The sequence below is a fragment of the Stegastes partitus genome, unplaced genomic scaffold, assembly GCF_000690725.1.
Source record: "Stegastes partitus isolate 25-593 unplaced genomic scaffold, Stegastes_partitus-1.0.2 Scaffold1914, whole genome shotgun sequence".
Lineage (NCBI taxonomy): Eukaryota > Metazoa > Chordata > Actinopteri > Pomacentridae > Stegastes > Stegastes partitus.
Window position 1 is genome coordinate 34,643 of NW_007579645.1, and position 23,869 is coordinate 58,511.

Sequence of the window (23,869 nt, forward strand, 5' to 3'; positions counted from 1 at the left end):
AAACCCATGGTACTATAATGTGGTTAGAACTGAACCCTGGATATAAATATGTTAGCAAAAGATCTCTGCTCTGTGTGTGTGTGTTCATGTTTGTGAAATGTATATCTACATGCATAATACATTATTACAGTCAGGTCTGTTTTCTCCTGCAGGGAGACATAGAGAAAGGGCTGGAGATGAAGAAGCTGGTGCTGTCTGGTTTCCTGGCCAGTGAGGAGATCTACATTAACCAACTGGAGGCCCTGCTGCTGGTGAGACACAAAAAACACACAAAAAAGTTCTCATTTCTGGTTGCAGAGCTGCAGCTTGATGCAGGCTCGTGTGAATTGTCATTATTGGTGGTTGATGGTCATACTGAGAGCAGGACCACAGTCATCGCAGCTTCCTGAAACACTAACCCGACATGCTTCCCCATGCTCAGCCACTATGTCATATCCTGCCGTTGTCAGCCGCACCTTTCACCGACATGCTGTCAGTCAGACATCAACATGAAGTCTCTTCACACAGCAGTTAATATACGAGACCTCCACCGATGAAGCTTCAGTTATCAGTGCAGTAAACACAAGACTGACACCGGCAGAAATCTGGTCCGAGTCTCAGTTCCGTCCATTTCAGGCCTCGGTGACGACACGACAAGTCATTATATGATTCAGCCAATACAGGGTTTGTTCCTGTCGTCCTCCACTTCCTCCGTCGTTTAGAGAAACTCTAAAACACACAGTGTGATCACACTTTTGTTTTTGCTGCTTAGCATTTTTAAACATTTGGCAGGTTTTTGTTTACACTAATAAAAACACAGGCCAGCTGAGGATTTACTGACAAAACTTGTGGTATCTGTCTATGTGAACAAATATGGTAGTCGGCTAAATGTAAAAGGGCGACTGGTGAGGATGTCTTTAAGCTCGTTGCTCCTTGTGCTTGGTGTAATGGCAAACCACAATTAGTTGAAAGGGCAACAAACAAGTCCACTGCAGTAATAATAGTACAAATAATGATAATGATATGACTAGAATCTAATAATAAAGAAATAATAATAGTCATATTGATCATGCTAATAGTAATATTAGTAGCATTATCGATATATTGTTATTTCTAGAGCACCTTTTTACAACTGGATGGATGGATGGATGGATGGATAGATGGATAGATTTTTTTTGTCATTCAATTAGTACATTAAAAGAAATTAAAATGCACATAGAGTTACGAGCACAGGTCACAGACACAATAAAAAAAAAACCCAAAAAACCTACAAGTGGTAAAAGGCAAAGAGGGGAACCTGAATAAATAAAATTAGAAACCATTTTGCACTACGGGCCAAAAAAATAAATTAAAAAATGGAGACAAGAGAGCAACAACAAAGCAATAAAAAGCAACGATCAAACTTTAAAATAATAATTCGTTTGTTAATGCAGACACAAACCTCAGTTTCAAGGCAAAGCACATCACAAAAACTCTTGTTTCCATTTCGTTCACAGGGACTACAAAGTTTGAGGATCTTTTCTTGAATATCACTTCGCTTAGCTGCTCCACCTTTTATTTACAATATCAGTGTCTGCGATGCTGCACACCTTTTGCTGTATTGCGCAGGCAGTTGTTTTTAATCAGCTGTACAACAGTTGTCTTGTTTGTAGAGAAATAAAAGAATCATCTATAATGTAGTGTTTTAGCCAGCGCTGAAGGACAATCACCAGAGCTGAAGTGATAAGAACTGTGAACAAAATACATTTTGAACCAGTGTCGTTAATTGGAGCTTCATTTACTCTGAAATGATAGACATTTTATTAAACAATAACAGGAAAATGCAGCGATTTTCTGTTAAATTTTCTGGACGACCTGGCTTACGTGAAGTAAAAAGACTACAGACAGAGCTGAGTGTAGCAGAGTGTACAGACTCATTGCTTTATTTAATGTGGACTGATCGTGCCCCTCAAAAGCCCATTCACATCCTTTAATGAAAGCGATAACATGGAGGATGAATTCACGAGGGTGACCAGCCTGCGAGTCCATTCATCCGTTTAACACATTTGTTAAATGTGATAAGGAGTTTGCAGTCAACTGCTTCGCCATCACATCCAGACCACGTGTGGGTGTCGGGTGTGCGTCTGCAGTCTTTTTAAACGGAGCCAGCTTGTCTGATGCGCCTTCATGCGACCTCTGCGATCGGTGTGGGACTGACTCATCATTAGCACGAGAGAACTGACGCGAGAGCTTTTGTTTTCACTGTAGTGCCTTCTTCCCCACCCCCGCCCGCCATGACCACTCCACACATCTCTGTGATTAACTGAGTGCAATCTTCCTGGTCAGAGGCATCACCAGCGGAGGAGAGAGTCACCCAATTGCAGAGCAAAGTGGACGAGATTACATGTTTATTACTGGGTGACACTGAAACTTTTCTTCTTTCAGGCAAAGGCCCAATGAGGCCACTGATGAGCGCATTAACCGCACCAACTTATTCTCACATCCTGCTCTGAAATTAGACTTGACTTCATCCCGTTTTATGTAGATTTATACGCCTCACTGTACAGATAAATGATTAATTTTGAGAACACACTTGACACCCCGCTCACCAGCATTCTCTGAACCTGCCTCTGTCTCTTTCCCATCCAGCCCATGCGGCCCCTGAAAGCCACGGCCACGACCTCCCAGCCCGTCCTGACCATCCAGCAGATAGAGACCATCTTCTACAAAATCCAGGACATCTTCGAGATCCACAAGGAGTTCTACGACGCCCTCTTACCCAGCATCCAGCAGTGGGACGAGAAGGTTACTGTGGGGCATTTGTTCCAGAAGCTGGTGAGTCTGACGTGGGAGCAGAAATAACAGTGTGTGGGCCATTTTTTCCCCTCTCCATCATTTGCTGGCAGGGTGTACATGTAAATGGCTGTTAAAAGGGGAATTGTCAGGCTTCTCGCTGTTTGTACTTGTACTAAATTAGACCTTGTGTGCGTAAGTGACTGTGTGCGCCTCGGTGTCAGCGGCCTGAGTGCATTAGCAGATATTTTGCAGCCTCTGGTCTGACATATTTGCACTGGATTATGGTGCTTAAACAGGTGCTCTCAGTACATAATGTGACAGCATCATTGTTATGAGTCCGCATGTAGAATCAGATCATCCAGATCAGGACGCCGTCAGATTTGCGGTGGATAATGTAATTTGTAAGACACCGTGCGTGCGGCATTCTGTGGATAGGCTGATGCAACATGCTGTAACAGAGCCTTTCAACTGAGATGGAAGAAACTGGACTTACAGGAGGAAAATTAAATAGTTGGATAGAAATTTCATTACAGGGTAATCCCTATTTAGTGCGTAAAATCCAGAGGCAGTCGTCAGTAAAAATGAACTTCGCCGGCCAGTTTAAACAGTTTTAATGTCATTTGGTGCGGCGGGCGGCCGTGTAGCCGGTGTGATTTACATAAATACGAAATAAAATGTGAAATAAAAACGACGGCACACTGCGTCCTCTCAGTTCACCCTGAGTACGTCCCTCTGTGGGCAGCCAGGCGCTTACAGAATATTGTGGTTTATAATTTTCCTGGAGTGGAAACAAATTCTCCCGTTAGAAAAGCGGCAGTGAGCTGTCCTGAGTTTCTTCCACCTGATGGTCGCGACAGAGTTTCGCTCTGAAGTTGGCAGCGTCACACTACAACAGCAGATGGCTCAAAGACAGAGACCAAAACTGTGTGGATTTTTTTTTCCATCCTGCTCTTGGAGTTGCCGTGACTGGGAGATTTAAGTCATTGTTTTGTGGATTCTGAAACTGAATGGAAGAATAGTTCAGATAAACTTTGTATTACCGACGAGTGTCATTCCACAGCAACTTATATTGTATAGCTGCCTTATATGAATGATTAGTAATTGAGCTGATTTAAAAGCATTCCCTATTCTGCTGTTATAAACTTTTATACTATTATTTATGTATATTTAAACTAGGCGTTGACTCATGAGGGTTTTTCAGTGTATAGTGTATAATGCTGTTATTATGTTGTGCACTTAACAGCATTTCTTAGCAGATAGCATCACCTCCTCCTACTGGTGTGCTGAACATGTTGTTGTTGTTGCAGTAAACATATCTATTCCTGTTGCTGTTTACAGACTTATCTTCACTCATCTAGTAACACGTGATCTCTCTGTGGAGCGTTAAGTTTGTAACATGAAGTCTGTTCCCTCGCTTTGTGAGCTAGTTATCAGATTGTGCCGTCAAAAGGGGCGTTAATGACCCTAAATAATCGACAGATCGATTAGTTGGTCTCTCACTATTTTTAACTGCTTCTTTTTTGAAAGACAGCTTTTAAAATGTCCAAAGAAAGAAGCCCTTTGAGAATCTTGTCTCCCGTTAAGCTTCCATCATGTTTCTGGATCTCAGAAGACTTATTCTCGCTAATCGGATGCAAGATAATCAGATGTCCCATTATTAGAAGATCCTGTGATACTTTGCCAGCCCGTGAGCACATTGTTGTTTTGACTAGAGGACAAGACAAAGTGTTGTGCCAGCTCAGCCAAGACTTTGGCATCTATTTTAGTCTTTCAAAAGGAGAACTGACTGTATGAAGTAGTAAAATATTTCTGGCTCCTCTGGCCTCTGATTCAGTGTCTGTTTCTGTGGGTTGGCGGCTTTGATTTGGAACCGGAAATATTTTTAAAGTGCAACAGATTTAAAAAGGGAGTTCGTGTCAGAGCAGTGGATGAGATGTTAGACTTTTTTTTTTAAAGCGCACAATAGATTCTTGTTATCAACTTGAAGCTTGTGGCTATATCTGTCTCTCCTATGTTATCATTAGGTGGAATGTAAAGGTACATTTACAAACATATGTTGTTCACACAGCAGTGACTCAACTGCAGCTTCTCACCAGCCTTACATCACAGTGCTGCAAGAATAATTGAGTCAGTTTCATGGTGTCATAATGAGGAACCTGGTTAGTTTATGATGTGAAACGGGCCTCTCTGCCGTATTGATGTCATCGTTCAGTTTTAGCTCACATTTAGGTGTATTAGAGCATTATATCACCAGGGTTATAATTAGCAGCAACCCACTACTACTTCTTTGAAGGTTACAGCTTTCTGTTCCTTCAGTGAACAACAGAGAACAATAATAAAAACTCTGGATATATATATAACAAGTCATGCATGTATGTAGGACTTTGGAGATTCTCCAGAACTGAACTTCAGCTCAGCAGAAAGACAGCTGCCTCTTGGATCCGTGTTAGTCAGCACATAGCTGCCACGGAAAGACGAAACAGATGAGCTGGATTGTCAAAAGTACTGATTTCCCAGCACAGTCCCAGCACCACAGAAATGTCAAGCACTTCACAAGTATTGTTTTGCTCTGTGTACTGCAAGGTAGGTACTGCATCAGGAAATTTCAGATCATTCCCACCTTTTAATTAATTGCTGTTTCTCTACAGGTATATCCATGTGATTGTTTCACTTCAAAGTTAAAGAGCCATATTATGCTTGTTGGGTTTTCTGTGAATGTAAAAGTGCTGCTAACTTACAAAGTCCACACCGATGGGATTCATTCTGTCCCACTAAAAACACTGATTCCTGCCCTGTCTGAACTCCAGGCTTTTCTTCGTCTACATCATCTTGTAACACATTTGCGTAACACCTGCCTAGCTTGTTTGCAAACTGCTTAGTTTTTCTCCATTATTTCCTGTTTAGACCCACTTCTGCCAGGGCTACATTCTTAAACTCCAAGACCTTAGCTTATGAGGCATAACCAGTGCTGCCTTCGCTGGGTCAGCTGACCAATCAGAGCAGGTTTTAAGGAAGGGAGCCATAAGGAGACATGAGCTAAAACAGAACGTTTCAATTAGAGGGTAATAAGAGGTGTTAGAGCAATTCATAGTATAGAGAAAAATAATATCCACATATTTTCGTAGACCTATAAATGTGCATGATTGGCCCTTTAAACTTTGTGTCGACAACCAGTTTGATAAACGTTTTATTTATAAAGGATTCTATTGAACAGTCAAACTGTGAAACGTGAGTAACGCTGACAGACTGATGGGCAGTGCTCCATGGGCTTATGTTTAGCAGCGGAGCAAATGAACACAGCTCTTATATAGAAATGTGATCTCTTAGTAGTTTAAACACTTCCCTCAGCAACCCTCCTCCTCTCTGCGGCCCGTCGGAGTCACAGCACCAAGTGACACCTATTAGTGTAGTCATCAGCTCCCATCTGTGCTGCGTATATGTGCGTACATGAGCGTGTCATGTGGCAGCAAAACATTTAGTCAGAGTGGCCGTGTGAGAGTACAGATGGCAGTGTAATTAGCTGGTCTACTCCCCACTGCTCCTCATCAGCAGCACGGAGGCCACTAGAGCAACACGGGGGGACAGAGTTATACAAGACGGGCAGAAAGGGGGGGAAAGAAGCCAGACACAGATCCAAGTTTTCTCACCTTCCTCCGTCAAGAAGGAGGGCTCAGCTGCAGCCTGTGACTGCCAAGATTGGTTTTGTCCAAGCAAATTATTTAGGTCCCTGGAGGCATAAAGTGGGAAGAGTGTAAACTTGGTGTGGTTCTAAGTGGGCGTTCGGACCCATAAAAACACTTTTCACACACATTTTTTTAAACATGCCTGCATCTTTTGACGCTTATTATGACCACATGATTACCTTTTTAGCTGTGCTGGTGGCGAGGCTCTGTGGATCGCTGTGTTGCTCAGTCAGACCACCCAAACTTTGGTACCGGCTGAGATGTCAAGAAAGAAACCGTTGCATAGATCATCATTTGCAAGGTTTTGCACAGAAAGTCGGGGTCCCAAGGGGATGAAGCCAAAACTTAGTCATGCATTTTTTATATTACACTCGGTATAAACTGTGAAAACTTTGGAGATGCCTTCGGTTCATAAGCTTGCAAGACTAACAACGTTGTCATCGCCTTCAATTGTATTTTATGTATTGCGCTAATTAGCAAATGTTTAGTTAATGAGCTAAGATAGCGAACATGATGAACATTGTACAGCTTTAGATCAGTATTTTAGCGTGTGAGAATGCTGATATTAATGCCTAAGTACAGACTTGTAGAGCTACTAGAAAGGCTGCAGACTCTTTAATTCTTAATCTTGGGACCCAATGTTCTGCTGTTTTAAACTTGTTACGAGGTTATTGTATTTTATTCTGAGTACAACTGTGAGAAGTCGGACTGTTCTGTCATGAGAGAGAGAAATCTCTCTTTGAAATTCAGATTTATGTCTATATTATGCTGCGGCTGCTCAGAGACGCCAGTGGTTGGACCATTTTAAAGGGAGTATTGTGGTGGAATCTCATTAGTCTGATTGCACTCTGCACTGAGTGGTCACATGTGCACGGCCGACTGAAGCTTCAGTGTTAAAGATCAAGCTGGAACCATGTATTCCAGCAATAGGAGGAACTTTGGCCTGTTAGACAAAACAGATAAAGCTGCACATAGAGATGTATTGTTTGACTGTAAGCTGTCATTTAACTCTACAAGTCAGGAAGCTGTAGTCAAGCATGTGTAGTATGGTGGTGAATTGGTAAATATCTGTCAAGCTGATGGGATATGTTTGTTTGATTACTGGAATATATTATTTGAAGTCCTTCTTTTATTACATCCTTCCATTCTCGGGGGCAGTCGTGCATCATCAGGGTGTAGACAGACTGTGTTATTTGTGCTCAGAGGAAAACAATTGAACTATTTGGTTCCTTGGATAAACTTACTTTGGTTTTCTTAGCGATACTTTCTCAAGATTTATTGCTGTGTTTGTCTTTGCTGTTTCTAGCTGAGCATAATCATATAAACTGTGCTTAAAAAGAGAGAGAGGTCCTCCAAAGTAAATGTAAAACAGAGCTCAGACAATGTGTTTTGTGTTTCACTCAGAGCTGCATGCAAAATAAATCGTTAGAAACGGTTTGTATTCCAGACGTCTGCTGTCCAACACGTCAGCGAGCATTTAAATGATCCACAGGCAGCTACACAGAGACTATTTCTAGATTTTCTTTGCCTCTCATGCCTCTCCTTCCCACCTCGGCTCTCAAACACAAGCTGCCACCTGCCGCTTTGACCTGTGATCGTGAGGTTTGGATTGCAGGCACTTTGTTTGGAGGGTTGCTCGAAGTCACGGAGCTTTCATATCAGTCACAGTGTGTCCAGGCAACATGATGAACTGATGAAATATCATAACGTCATTCTGCTTGTTTCTTTTCTTTCTTTTTTTTTTACTTTCCAGCCAGGCTGCCAAATCTCTATTTTTGGAAATTCAGTGATCACACATGTTTCTCCCTCCTTTCAAAGTTGAGATTTGACAGTGAAGTCTCCTCCTATTACGACGAGATGATGTACAGATGGTCACACTTGTTTGACTGACCTCTAGTCTGTCTGAGTCATTATGCCACGTTTCTGTCTGAAATGACTTTTTGTTTCACATTCTGTAACATCTGTTCCTACCTGAGAGTACGCTGATCTACCAGGTCTTTTACATAACATATGAGGCTGGATGATTCCCTCATGTCTCCTCTCTCGAGCCCAACTTTCCACTTCACACTCTGAGGGGAAGGGGAAGGAGAGGAAATGAAAATAGGAGGAGTTTAAGGACAAAAGTAGCAAGCCCTCTTCATTCACTCTATTCAGCTGAATCCAATCTCATTGCTTTAATAGGACGCAGTCAGCTCTTCAGCCTAAGCATTCAAGCATCGCTGTAGCAGGATGCATATTCATGCACTGCTGGTCTGCAGCTTGTGTTACAATGCACATACAGTGCTGCAGAGAGGGGTTGTTAATGAAAAGGAAGAGGAAAGGGAAAGAGAGTCACTCTATTTCAATCAGGAGGACTGCACCGAGCCACCAGTGGAGTCGTATTATGGGAATGTGATTAGACTGTGTGTGTGTGTGTGTGTGTGTGTTTTCAAGCCTCCACTTCAGGCAAAATTCTAATGAGAATTGAAATTAATTTATCTGCCAGAGCGGTATATGAATTTTAATTAAATTGTGTGGCGTGCAAGCGATAACTGAAGGTGAATGCAAATTGTACTTGCTGCGCGGTACTTTAATACACTACCATGACATACGTGTGTTGTAGTAGCACATGTATGAGGCGGTAAACCAGGTGGTCACTGGGTCTCGAGTGTTTATCCACTAAATCAGACCACTGTTATAGTCTCCATTTCTCTCACATCTTCTTGTCTCTCCTGTCACCCTAATGCCTTCTGTTCTGCCTTCAGGCCAGCCAGCTGGGAGTGTACAAGGCCTTTGTGGACAACTACAAAGTTGCGCTGGAGACGGCGGAGAAATGCAGCCAAGCCAACAGCCAGTTCCAGAAGATATCTGAGGTGAGTTCATGCTCCAGGATACAGAGGCTCGAGAAACACTAGTGGATACGAAGCATTCATTAGATTCCGTGCGGTGTGCTGTGTTATAACATTAACATGCATTGAACCTCTTTAGTCTCAAGTGTCTTAAACCATCATGCTAATCCTCTTCAAAAAAGAGAAGAATTGAACAAATGCATGGCAGCGTAGAGGAGAAGCAGGGCAAGTCAAAACATCCTCATTTTGACAGGAAGCAGCAGTGTTTGTGGGAGATGTGGTCTTATTTTGAGGAACGCTGGGAAAACACAGTTATTTGTGTTAAAATATGCTGAAGTCAGCATCTGTAAGCTGTTGTTAGTGTACTACTGAAACGATTCACGCTGGAAGCTCTGGACTACTGTAGGTTTACTGTAAAGCACATGGTGGATATATTTAGTGTGTAGAGACAGTGTGGAGGAGGGTTGCTCTGGGGTGACAAAACCATCCTGATTGCAGTGAAGGTGTTATAAATGTTAATTAACTGCCAGTCTGAGACAGAAGTGACTAATAATGTCAAACACACTCTCACTGCCCTTGTTTTCATGCCTGTTTTGTTCCAGGTTGCACAACTAAAATTTGCACAAGATGTAATTTGAGTGTCGGTAAATGTACCTGGAACAAAAAGAAAAAAAGATTTACTACGGTGATGGAAACTGCTTTGAGAATTTCTGAATTAGTCACCTTAAATCTATCAGAAATACTTACGATGCAATCAGGGATGCACGATATATCGGCGACCACATCGGTATCGGTCGATATTAGTGTTTTTTTCCGATATATCAGCATCGGTCCAATGAGCAAATTTAACCGATGATTGTCTAACATTAGCGCCCTCGTCTCTACATTTGATATTGCTGCTGTTTCACAAACGTTAAATATGTTAAAATATGTTTTCTTTTGTTGCATAATAAAGAAGACTATGTGGTCTAACTTGGCATAGGTTCTTTTGAGTAGTTTTCACGTTCTCACAGTGCTTACTTATACTCAGTTTTCGATGTGAACAAAAGTTAAATATCGACATCGGTAATATCGGTTATCGGCGATATCAGAAATCTTAATATCGGTATCGGCCAGACATTTTAATATCGTGCATCACTAGATAGAATATAATGCAATATAATCTTCTTTAATGTCCCCTTAGGGAGATTTTTCTTGGACTGGCTTCGCTACATTAACATACGTTTTACATACAGAGTACATAGACGTCTGACAGTCACATTTAATGCCATTCTAGCGAGCAGGAGGAACAGGATGTGGAGGTGCTTCTGCTCCTCAGACTGTGTTGTAGCTTCACACAGCTACGTGATATGAGCTGCTGCTGTTTGATGGACAACTTTGATGGACTGTTTTTTTCTTTTTATGAGCCAGGATATCTACGTCTTTGATTCCACAGTAGCTTGTTAGTGTACTGTGCTTGCGGTGAAGTCGAGATAGTTCTGAATAAACTGTCAGATGATATCTGGAACTTTGAAATAACGTCTGCTTGCTATTGATTTCAGACCTTTTTTTTTTTAAATACCTTTTGTGCTTTAACCACATAATGCAGAGAGGTACTCAGAGGCTTTTCTGATGATGAATATACTGCACCTCGAACCAAAAATAGATGCAAAAACTTATACTACAATGATGGAAATGTATAAATTAGCTACTTTAAAATGAAACACTTACAATACAATACAGTACAATAAGATACAATATGATATGACATTCTTTATTGTCCCTATAGGGAACTCTTTCTTGGGCTAGTGTTGCTGCATATAACACATTTTACATAAATATGTGATGGTCAGCTAGTGTCACACATTCAAGTGTCATTAGAAGAATCTTTAACAGCATATTCAGGTTAACAACATACTGCACAAATTAATATTGCACACTTAAAATATTACACGAGTTATAACAAATTGCACGACTGAACGCATTCTCGTAGTTTAAGCATGAGTTCCTTGAAGACGTTCCACCTCTCATCCAAGAGGCTCCATCAGTTCTGACTGACTAGTTGGGAGTTCCAGATATCCTTAATGAGACATGAACACTTTTCGGTTTCAATTGGGGGTTTGTTACTCCTCCCCCTCGTTATGTGAGTCGTTAGTAACCCCCAATTGACATCGAAACTCAAGTATTAATGTCTCCTTAAGGATATAAGTATCTGGAACTCCCAACTAGTCAGTCAGAGCTGATGAAGCCTCTTGGATGAGAGGTCTTCAAGGAACTCAAGCAAGTCCAGTTGCTACGATTAAACTACGAGGACAACCACGACCTGGATGACTGAGAATCTTCACAGACATGACTGAAAGCAACACGTCGCCTGACTTAGAGCTGTCCATCCAAACAAAGTCCCTCTCAGGCTCAAACTGTGACCTCTCTGTTTAGCATTTTAATAGAAGAAGGCGCACATGAGTTTTTAAAAGTCACCTTTCATTTCCAAGTGCAAAACTCTCCATTACCTGTTGTGATTGAGGCATTTCTGGTTGGGTTTCCTTGGAGATAAACTTGTGAAGTTTGGCTCCTTTCGCTGTCCCAGTCTGCTGCAGTGATCCTATACTTCTTCATTAGTTCAACCAGGCTCAGCCAAGCGAGCGCGAAACAGTGTGTGTGTGTGTGTTTGTGTGTATGTGTGTGTAATTAATTAAATTGATCAGTCCACTCTGTCTCTTTCAGAACCTCAAAGTAAAAGGGCCTAAAGACTCCAAAGAATGTACCACCACTATTTCAATGGAGGGTAAGTTTGCGGGTTCATGTGTGTCCATGTGTGTGTCTGTGCTGGCTTGCTGCTTTAAGAATCCAGTCCTTCCCTTTCTACTTGTGTATGCAGCGGTGGGCTTCGGGAGGCAAACGAGTGCATGTGTGAGCTGCTCTCTCTCTCTCTCTCACACACACACACACACTCGATCTTGCTCTATCTGTTTCTCTCTCTCTCTCGCTGTCTATGCCTGAGAAAGGAGGCAGTGAGCAGGAGAGCAGAGTCAGGAGAGGAGAAGAGGGATATGGAGGTGCTTCTGGTCCTCAGACTGTGTTGTAACTGCACATACGGTAACGACTGCATGATGTGAGCTGCCGCTGCTTGATGTAGACAACTTGGACCGTTGTTTTTCTCGTTTTTGGGGGGTGTTTTTTTTCTCTTTTGAGCCAGGATGTCTTTGATTCTACAGCAGATTCTGTGTTTGCGGTGAAGTTGGGACAGTTATTAATGAGCTGTCAGGTTGATAGGAGGACCTTTGTGCTCATGATTTACAAATGCTGTCTGCTTGCTGATGATTTCAGACTTTTTTCTGTACAGTTACTTGCTGTAATGAGATGATAAAATTAGCTTTTTTTACAAGCATGAGAGCTTTTGTGTTGTTGCCGAGTGATGATCTTGTAGAATTTGGTGTTCACAACTCTCTTGCAACATACAGCATCTTCCATGTGTGCGTTTGTTTAAAAGCAGAGCACGTTTCCACTGACGTTTAGTCAGCATAAGGACTGCTGGCCCCAGGCTGCTCCTCACAGAGAATACTTACCACCAGAGGATCGGAACAAGTCTGATGTGTGTGTACGTGAGCTGGTACATGCCTGCGCTCTGCTGGTGCCTGGCAAACTGTTTCGGGGATTGTGTTCGGCTAAACCACCTCGTGTTGAGAGAGAAATGTTGTGTGCCGGCGTCCAAATCGGGCTATGATGAGCACATGTAATGAGTAAACGGTGTGGCTTTGTCAGGCTGAGAGGAGCTGAGTGAGCGTTCATATGTGTGTCAGTTTTCAGCGGCGTGTACCTGTGAAGTGTCTGTTAATTTATGCATCGTAAATGAACGGGACTCAACCTGTCTTTGTTGTTTTAATTCACTTCTACTCCCATCTATTCTGCTGACACTACAACGTATTATTCTGGATGAATTTTGTTTGCTTTAGCGAAGATTTACAAGGTTGCTAAGTAGTATATAGTTCCATATTCCCTCAACAATCAGGGTTTGTCAGCCCCCCAAGGCAGTCGCTTTGATTACTGCTTGTATTATACCTGTAGTTCCTTAATTACCTGGCAGTGCAGTTGAGGGATTTCTCTACCTCAGCTCTGAAGCTACAGCTTCCTCTCCCTCCATATTTCTTTTATGATGCTACCTGCCATTAATTTTCTGACTTTCCACATAATTTAACTGGATCCGAGCCAAATGAACTGACGTGTGCAGTTTCTTAACTAAAACAAGTCACTTTGTCAGGCTTGTTTACACATAATGAAGCTCACAGTTTCATCTCCTCCTAATGAACGGATGCAAACAGAAACACAAGTCTTAAATCAAACAAGCATCTGACATCGTGTTTTACATGTAAATGGGGACTCCTGCTCCGCATCGCTACCGATTCTCTCTATTCCCTAATCCTTAAATGCCCTATCCCTATCTGTCATTCTGCCTTCTTTATTTTGCCTCTCCTATCAGACTTGTTCTGTCCTTCTCGTCCTCCTTCACGGCTCATGCCTGGCGTTGGTCGCCGAACGTCTTGCCAAATGCTGCGTGCTGAAAGCTGGCAGTCCCCGTCTTCTAACTGTAGACCCGAAGCCATGTACGTGTGGAGCCTTTTCAAAGTCTTTGCCCACATGGTGTTGCCCCTCGTTAGCAAAGATGAACCGTCTGTCCGTCAGCCAAGTCATCAAGGCGACCTTGAGAACGGGACCAATCAGAGGCACCTCGCTGTGACAGGGCATCGACTTCCAATAATCCTCCTCTTTCTATCTGATTCTCTCTCTCTTTGTGTCTTCACATCCTCCCTCTCCAGACTCTTGATTAGACTTTGAACTTTATTTCTCTCTTCTTTTTTTTCTTTTTTAGATTCTGCCCCTCTTTGGAAAAAACGCACAATTAGGATACTCTGAAAGTGATGACGCAGTTATCTTGCATGAGGACAGACACTGAGTGAATTTTGTATTTTACTTTTTTTTTTCATTTGATAGGGAAGATGCAGTTTAATTTAGTTCCTCTTGTTGCTAGTGGTTTTTAAACATTGTCATCGAAATATTCAGCTTTCATTCTCACAAAGCCACAGGACACTACAAACATGAAAGTACAATGACAACATTCACAACTAAGTGGGGGAAAGTAAACAAAATGTCATACTCAGGATACAATGCTTTTGCGCAACCAGATTATTCATATGTCATATATAATTAAAATGTTTTGTGTGGAAGGAGAGGAGAACAAAATGGGAAAGAGAAAAAGAAGAGAATGTTTTACATCTCTGAACTTCCCTTATAGGTTCAAAACAGTTAAAGCCAGGGTAGGCAGGGTTTGTTTGTGCGACACTGGGTTAAAACTCCATGTGAACGTTTCAGTATATAGTGATTCAAGTGGTCTGAGAGGAAATTAGACCTCTGCACCTTCTGTTGACTCCATTTGTAGGCTTTAGAAAATCTAGACTGTGAAGAGAGACTTCAGCCAATCACAGGGCTTGTCACACAGATGAGGTATGAAGAGCTACAACGTCCAAGCTGGACATAGAATGTGGTAGCACAAGAGGGTAAACAGAGAACTTTTACTCAGGAATAAGGGATTAAATTCCATTTAAAGCCATAAGTACATGTTGGCTAGTTTTGATTGTTTGAAGTGCAGGAATGCAGCCATTCTTATCTGATAGGACAGAGATCGGGAATAGCTGCAGGATGACTGGTGGGGTTTTCTTGTTTGTTTGTCTTTTCCACATGTCTGCCCGCTGCAGCTTTAAGAATGACCCAAGCTAGAATATTAATGTTCTTAAAAGTCCTAAAACTTCCTATAAAGTTCACTTCATTTGGCTTGGATTCCTATAAAGGTTAACATAATGGTTGCTTTTGTGACCTTTTCCAGACTGAGATACTTTCATAAGTAGCTCGATGGTTTGCTTTGACACATTCTTGGTTATCAGCAGATAAATACGATCTCTTGACTTTTCATCTAGCACCAACATGATGTCAAAATGTGTCCAGGATATTGTGTTTATGACCACATACATGCAAATCTAATCATCCTAATCATCCTCGGTTGTTTTTGCCTGAGGTGAAGCCAGACAGTTTATATGTGTGGCCAGGTTTAGGCCATTACTCGTACTGGGGTGGCACAATGCTGTGAATTTTTTAATTATCCATATTTTTATTTTCTGCATGGCAAACTACTGTAGGCCAAATATTAGTTTTTGTTGGTCAGGTAAGACTGACTTTTAGACTTACATGCAAACTCATATTTAATTGTTCAGCAGTTGTCTTTACAAGAGCTACAACTCACTTTTAAATCACATCAATAAGAAGTATTTGAGCTGCTAGAAAATCAGTGTAAGCATTTTCTGGTAGCTCAGTTCTACTTGGTTGCATGGAGGTGTTTATGCTGTTACAATGCATCTGTGTGGGGACCGCAGACGTTAAGAGGAATGATTTTACAAACATGTTCTGCAGAAAAAATACAAGATACTTGATATGACTCCAGTTCTATAAGCAGGCTTGTAGTCCTCTAACGTGCGTCACTACTGTTTGACTTTATTCTGTAGTCCCCCCCTTTGCCTCCACTCCCGTTCTTTTGTGCAACTAATGCTAGCGTGCTTACATGCTAATTATTAGACCTACCCAACACCAGCATGCAATTATTGTCACTGTGAACGTGCTATTCTTAGCTTTGAGCTCACAGTATCACTGTGCCAAATTGCAGCCTCACAGAGCATCCAGCAGATCAGACGATCAATACAACTGATGTATGTTTAACAGCTAACGTAATGACAGCTGAAGTACTTACATGTACTGTGCAAACATCTGGTACTGGTGTTGTACCCAAGGTAACCTAAAGTCACCTAATCCTCCCTGAAGCACCTGTACTTGAGGTGAATACAAACCTGCACACACACACACATAATTAGATGCTCACTGCCCTTGCAGTCAGTGCAGGTTCTGTTGTAAATCCTCCGGGTGGTAGCAATATTGGTTCACTGAGCCAGGACCAATGATGGAGGCCGCATTATTAATGACCAGAGGGTGGAGAAACTTCAAAGAGCATCAGCAAGGCCCTCTAGAAGATTCTCTTTGGTCTTATACAGTAGCTGCATGTGTGCATGTATGTATGTTGGAGTCTAGAGAGTGTGTATAAAGTTTAATACGACGAGCCTTATCAGTAGAACTGAACATGTTCCCTGCAGACTTCTGTTCTCTGTCTTTATTTCTTATAGTTTAAGGAGGAGAAAAGTAAGCGCAGAGAGGGAAAGAAGAAGAGAGAGATAACATGTCCTGACTACTGTACAGCTGAAGGGAGCATTGTCGAATGGTTTAAACAGATAAGTGTAACGTTGAAGGGGAAGTGTAGCTGTTCTCTGGGAGCAGAGCGCTGTCTGTCTGGGACGACCTTCCCTGCATACAGAAGGCACATCACTTCACTCTGTTTCACTTGGCTAGCTCTTCATCCCTTTCGGTTTGAAAATCAGTAGCTTTAAGTCTGCTGTTTTCACTTTAACAAATGGAGATTAGCCTGATCGCTGAGTGGAACACAGTCAGCTGGTTTTCTAATGTTTATGCCCTTGTGGACTGTTTTTATGTTTTTTTATTGCATTCTCTCACTTTCTTCTTTAGTACATGTGCGCAGCAACATTATTATACACTTTTTTTTACACTGCATGACATCGGTGGCGTTATTATTTTGAGACCTTGGGACATTTTTGGCATTTCATTACAAGACTGCTGGAACCCAGGTCTGACAGGAAATTCAGGAGGAAAGTCTTCCTCATCTTCCCTCCCCCATTTCATATCTCCCTATATATATGCGTGTTTGCTTCTTTTTCTTCTTACAAGTTCTCACATGTGCCATCTTTCCTGCCGCCTGCCTCCCTGCACATTTTTTTTTTCTCTCTTCCATTTTCTCTCCGTCTTCCTTTCTGCCCTATCTGTGGGAGTTTCTCACCTAAAGCTGTCATGTATGTCAGCTGCTGCTGTTCGCACTACCTCAGCTGCAAAGCCGTCCCCAGGGAAACCAGCCAACTGAGGTGGCGCAGGCTTAAAGGCAAGAACGGTGGCGTGTGGGCACGTGTCAGTCTTACTGCACTTTTTATAGATTCGCCCATCCGTCTGTGTTGTTTGTGTTTGCGTCCATGTGTTTTCAGAGAGACTATCTCCATGCTCGACGTCCAGGCAGGCTGTAGTTTACCTCGCAGCAGCGTCATTATGCTGTGAAACTTTAGAGCCAATACGAGGCTGCAGAATCAACCCTAGAGATGGACTGCATATTAAGCAGACTGCTGTGTGCATACCCATGTGTGTGTGTGTGTGTGTCCTTTCAGTAACAAAAGCAGCATTGCCGTTTCTCCAATCTATAAGACAAAACAGACACGTATAAATAACTATAATATGATCCTCTCTTGACTCCCCACATGAAAACGGTCTTTTTTATGTTGTCCCCTCCAGAGTTCAGGATCAGCAGCCAAGAAAAAAAATCTGCAGTGTGGATGCTTGTTGTCATTAGGCTGAATTTCAACCTAAGAATCACCATCAGTCAGACAATAAGTGCCGTGTTGAACTCTGTGTGAGCTGAGTGGGAGTGTTTGTCCTCGTTCAAGCGGAGGAACTGTAACCTGGTGTGTGCAGCTGCTTCGGTTGACTTGTATGTAAGTAACGGTGACTCACAGCCCTCCTCTTTTCTCCCCCACAGCTCTCCTCTACAAGCCGATTGACCGCGTCACCAGAAGCACCCTGGTCCTTCATGTGAGTACACAGCTTACGCTAACATTGCTTTAAAGGATCAGTTCACCAAAATGACAGGAAACAGGGTCATTGACGAGGGAGCAGAATCGTAGAAATGTGTTCTTTTAAATTTTAATCCGTCCACTTCCATTGTATTGAAGGACATTTCTGAGACATCTTAAGATGGCAAACATGTGGTGTGATCAAAAAAGGTCTATAAAAATCCCCCAAACCGTACCTGATTTAAATTCCCACTGAAGCATTCTCCTTGTGCAGCGGTACAAAGCGCCCAGTGCTCTTGAAATGCTTGTAATGCTCCCTGGAAATCCTGTCATGTAAACATGTCATGTAAACACGTCAAGCACCGCCTCTCGTCACAACGATTCTCATCATGAGGGTTGGATCATAGCGACTGCTGTCTCAGCCAGAATGGGATGTCTGATGCAGTTTAAAGCGTACGGAGAAACTGGAAATATCACAGACACACGTATAACACAGGTCCCATGGTTGATAGCGCACTGTCAAACGGTCTCTTGACTCTTGACAGCAAGGTTTGAACAATACTCCCTTGTGGATGAGCACATGGACATCCGTGTACACCACAGACATGTAGTTGTTGTTATTATGCTACCTTCTGCTCAGCCTCATGCATGTGTAGTAGATTGACACTGATGGATAACACCTGCACACTACTGCCCTTATAACGTTATCACCGCTCAGACTCTCTGTGCAGACACAAATTTTGGCTGCAGGGTCGTTTCACACGGACTCTCACAGACTTGGGTACACGACGAAATTTACAACATGTAAACTTGAGCAAACTCTCATGTACTCAAGGACGCATACCGTCCTCAGTGCTTACACATGTTGCATCACAACTTTCCCTAGAAAACTGCCAGAACTTTTTTTGATCGCATCACATATATCAGTGAACAAATTACACCGCAGACCCTTTACTTGACAGCAGAAATCTGACTCGCTCATATATCTTACTGTATGTCTTGGTTAGCTGCTCCACATATGAGATGCTGAAACATCAGGGCATGTTTTTCATTGTTTACCACACTGTCTTCCCAGCCTATATAAGCCGGCAAGCACCTCTTTGGATGAGTAATAATAAAGTGGAAACTGCCAGTCAAGCAGGCAGAGATGCCTGGATGTGTCTAGTTAGGTTATGGGAGTGTATTGCATGAATAAGTTTGCATAAATCTGTCAGAAGAACAACATGCTGAGTGCATCCGAGGCTTGTGTGTGTGTGTGTGTGTCTTCTAACAAAGGTCATGTTCCTGTCAAAGCAAAGGAAATTGGTGGTATTAATTTTGGAGAGAAGACTGTCGTCAGGCGCCCTGTTCATCACCCTGCAATACTGATAAAAGCAACTTCATCGAAAACAAGGAAATGAGATTTTCTCAGATTGCTCCGGTGTTCGATAAGAACGCTGTGTTTGTGCAGTGCAATTATGCCTTTAATAAGAAGGTATAATTACATCAGAAACTCTGCTTATGCTTGGACGGGTTTTCCTTAGAAAGTGAGAATTGAATCCCAGCGGTAAACAGAGGAGGGTTAAAATGACTTTCCAGCTGGAGACATTTTTTTGATGATTGTATTAATAATTGGCCATTTCTGTGTTTGCGCAGGACTTGCTGAAACACACTCCCAAGGACCACCCGGACTTCCCCCTCCTGCAGGATGCTCTGCGGATATCTCAGAACTTCCTCTCCTCCATCAATGAGGAGATTGATCCTCGCAGGACCGCTGTCACTACACCCAAGGGAGAGGTGTGTGTGTGTGATCGTTGTGTACAATTACAGTGTACTTGGATTGCCTCCTCTCCAAATGAGTGAAGTTACAACTTTTTAATCACCTTCTAGTAACTAAATAGGATCCACATACAGCGATGAATATAACAGCAGTAGACTCGTCGTGTTCGTTGTCCTTACCCAGGACTCTCTGAACTTTCCTGTTTAGCTGGTCACAGCAAAAAGTAGAGCCTAATGAATTGATAATATACTCTGACTTTGAAGTTAGACGCCGTTGGGTGCAAGGACTCTGAATAAAGGCAAAAACTCAGCATATAGGAAGGTAGTTAATAAGTGTTGCACTCTGTGTGCTCCTTTTGACGGAGCGCCGTTCTGTTCACATGTTCGTGTCCTCTGCCCGTCATCTCTTTACTTTTCCTGGAACGTGACACTGACTGGGTTCAAACTGCTGCCACAAGTGGCCTAAACCTGATTTATTTGCTCATATGTGACTCAGATCAGATTTTTTTATAGTGGATTGAAGAGTGCAAATAACAATTCAGATTTGTGCTTAGTTGTTTGTTCTATGATGACATGAAAATGAATTTTAAATATACTTTCTCTAATGTGCCTTGGCCAGTAAGAAAAATGATAAAAACATGTCCCGAACCCACAAAAGTATTCAGCATGTTTTGGTGTCATTTCAGTTGTCCCATTGGTGTTTATACCATTTCCAGCCCTTGCAGCTTCTCGCATTTAATCACTTCTTATTTATCTTATTATCATTTTGGAAGTCATGTGACTCGCATCACTCTGAAGTCAGTCAGGCACGATGGAGGTAGTAAGTGGTGGAATCATTTCATAAGGATTTGTGGTGACACAACTTTTGATGTCGTCAACGTTCACTTGTTCACTGTAACCAGTCCAAACTCGAACATGATATTAGCTACATTAAAAAAACAATGTGCCAAGCAACAAAAAGAAGTGAGCAATAAATGGAAACACAGCATACAGGCTTGCATATATTTATTTTTGGAGCACATTTCATATGACAAGAAACGTCTACCGCTCTGACGCTCTCCTCAGTAGAGCCCCTCTTTTGAAAATATATAGATTCTTTTTTTAACTCATTAAAATGTCCATATGGTGTTTTTATATACCAGAAGACACATTATGAGTGCAGTAAGCAGTCAGCACCCTGGCTGAGTAACACCACGATGGGACTGCAGTGGACTGATGACAGTCTCAAAAAGCCACGTTTAGACTTGCAGGGTTTCAATAAGTAAGAAGCCAATCCTGTCAACTTGCAGAGTGAAGCTTTCTGTATCATTGCTCCTCTTCAGAATCAGCATGTATGGCTGACTTTATCCAATATCACGACTTGTCATTGTGTAGTGTAGAGCAGTTTTGCGGTGTTTGAGAAAAGTCATAGAGGAGCTGGTGTGCTCGAGCTGCAGGCTAATGGCAGAGGAATGAGTGCAGAAAGAGGCGTGGAAAAATCTGCATATAATTCATGAAGGTATTGTTTTTACAGAAAAATTTTCAACCTGGAATTTTGATTCGTGCAGATGAGGTTTTGGGGATTTAAACAAGGGTAGGAGAGAGATTTTATGTTTGAAACAAAGGTGTACACAAAACTAGCGAAGAACACAGTCACTAGAAGCTTTTGCAGCCACATTGTGATCATTTTCTTTATCCTTGCATCCAGAATTTGAACACAGCAGGAGTGTTTGTCCAAGTTGATACATTAAAAAAAGAAAAAAAAAAAAGCATTGATCACCTTGAAAACAATGTCTTTCTACCTCACTTTTTTCTCTTATGTCTGCCAAAACTCGACCCCGTTGGACCTGTCTTGAGTCAAGTTGACCAGCTTGGTGTTTTCGCTCTCTTAGGCCCGTCAGCTGGTGAAGGATGGATTTCTGGTGGAGGTGTCAGAAAGCTCCAGGAAGCTACGGCACGTGTTCCTCTTCACTGATCTGCTGCTCTGTGCCAAGATGAAGAAGACAGCTGTAGGGTGAGTCCACTTTTACCTTTTTCCTCTCCACTCTCTGACAGAGTGTGAAACCGTGAGTGTAATTACCGCAGAGTGATCTGAATGCGTGGCTTTAAATATTCGCTCTGTCAGGACTGTCTTCTCCCGGCTGCTGCCTATGTGTTGCTCATTTTGTCATCCACATCAGCGCGCCAATCTCTTGCCTGTGCAACAGAAAGGATGACACCTTACAGAAGTTTCCCTCTCTCTGTCTGATCCTGGCTCCACAAAGAATAAAGGCTCAGTAAAAAAAAACGAGTAGGACTGGCAGGCATGTTGCCTCTGGTGTTTTGACGAGTGAAGGGGAGCAGCAGATATACGTGCTGAACAGCGACTCAGGCTGAAGGTGGTGATCAGAAACATTTGTAAGCATAAGCAGACGAGCATTCTGTGTTTCAAGAGGCAATCTGTTTAAGCTGGAGGCAAAGTAAAGAGGAGCGACAGACACGTTGTGATTCTGTTTGTGTGTGTGTGTGGTGCTAAATCTAAACGCTCGACACATGTCAGGAGATTGTCACTTTTACAGGATTGCGTGTCGCTCGTCTCGTCAGCGCGGCCGCTCCTGTTAGTCTGATTGGATCTTATTTTAGTTGACATTCACCGTTTGTGTCATTTGCAGCCGCCTCTCACTTGGAAGAAACACATCGCGTTGCCATAGCTACCAGACCTGTAAATCAGACTATTATGGGCTGGGCTGTTATCTCAGCATGCCGCCTACAGGCTGCACTCACACACAGAGCAGAGCAACCATCCAGAAACTCAATCACCTTGTGTTAAGTCGCTGAGGATCTATAATCCCTCCTGAATCCTGTCATTATCTCTATTCTATCATTTTGGAATTATTCATATTTACAATGAGTCCCCTGCCACATGTTCCACATCCTGGATGTTTTATCATTTTCTTTATGTATATGCCACCCTTGGTGTTTGCTCCTAAAGGGCGAGGAGATTAGACATGGTAATTTATTCAGAGTCTTCTCAGTCATGTAGCAAACGTAGCCACACCCTTTTGTTTAGTGTGCACTACCTGCGAGGGTGTGTTTAAGTGTGACTAGAACAAAAATGAATGGGTGGTCTGTAGAACAAAGAGATTTCCCGAAAGACCCGCGAGCACCGAGACAAGAAGGGCTTGATAATGGAGTGAGCGGGGGGGAGGGGTCGCCCCGGATCAGGGGACCAGAACCAGCAGAGAGGGAGGGAAATGAATGTACTTAGGTGATGATGAAGAAATGAAAAGCCACTCTCTCATGTGCTGTTACTGTCACTGAAGAAGCTTTGTGTGGGAGCACAGAACTAAAGTACATGTTTTAAAAGTGGGCTTGTTGCTGTTTTTGCTGAACAGAGATGCTCAGTCCCAGTTGCATGATGCATGCAAGGAATGAATATGTGGAAACAGGGCTGTCAAGTCAGATAATCATTACAAGATCGTCATGGCCAAAGGATTTCACAGTAACAACATTATCACAATACGCAGTGATGACAATAATAAATCAAAATAGGAGTATAAGGATGTGGATGTAGTCTGTAACCATACCTGTGTTGGAGTGTCAGCCAGAGAGATGCTGGAATATCTGCAAAGTTGTCACACGTGGATTATTAACATGATATAAATATCTTATTTTTAACATGTCATTGTGATGCTCATATGTTCAATAGTTACATTAGTTTATTGTTTGTTGGCGTCCCCAGTAGTTGACAGAGAATGTGTAATAGGAACAGCTGACCAGAATAGAATAAAATGCTTTATTGTCATCAAACATGGTGCATGACGAAATTTAAGACCACTTTTATGTAATTTTACTTAAATTTATGTTTTTTCAATTTGGAATACACCCATTTCCCTCTGAAGACCCTGCTGTATGGAGTAGTGAGAGTGCCAAATTACAAAACTAAATCAATAAAAACAATAATAAAATAAAAATGGAAATAAAAAGAAGAAATGATAAAATAAAGAATAAATAAATATTAATCAAAAATCAATCCATAAAAGAAAAGGCTAATAAAAGTAGAAATATAAAAACAAATAAATAAAATAACATAAAATATATTTTTTTAAAGTATGTATTTATTTTTTATTATTTTGTTAAAAATATTTTTTTTAATTTTTTATAATCTTTGCTATTTGATCAGAAA

The 23,869-nt window shown here is 42.0% G+C and overlaps 1 protein-coding gene across 3 annotated transcripts in view; it reads left to right on the top strand.

Moving 5' to 3' along the window:
- Positions 1-23,869, top strand: part of LOC103373144 (active breakpoint cluster region-related protein-like) — a 64,546-nt gene that overhangs the window by 17,907 nt on the left and 22,770 nt on the right. For all 3 annotated transcript variants that reach the window (XM_008302963.1, XM_008302965.1, XM_008302964.1), the window contains 7 exons: positions 153-251; positions 2,608-2,793; positions 9,182-9,289; positions 11,969-12,029; positions 17,934-17,986; positions 19,603-19,743; positions 21,597-21,718. In XM_008302963.1, coding sequence (XP_008301185.1) covers positions 153-251; positions 2,608-2,793; positions 9,182-9,289; positions 11,969-12,029; positions 17,934-17,986; positions 19,603-19,743; positions 21,597-21,718 — 770 coding nt within the window. The remainder of the gene's footprint in view (positions 1-152; positions 252-2,607; positions 2,794-9,181; positions 9,290-11,968; positions 12,030-17,933; positions 17,987-19,602; positions 19,744-21,596; positions 21,719-23,869) is intronic.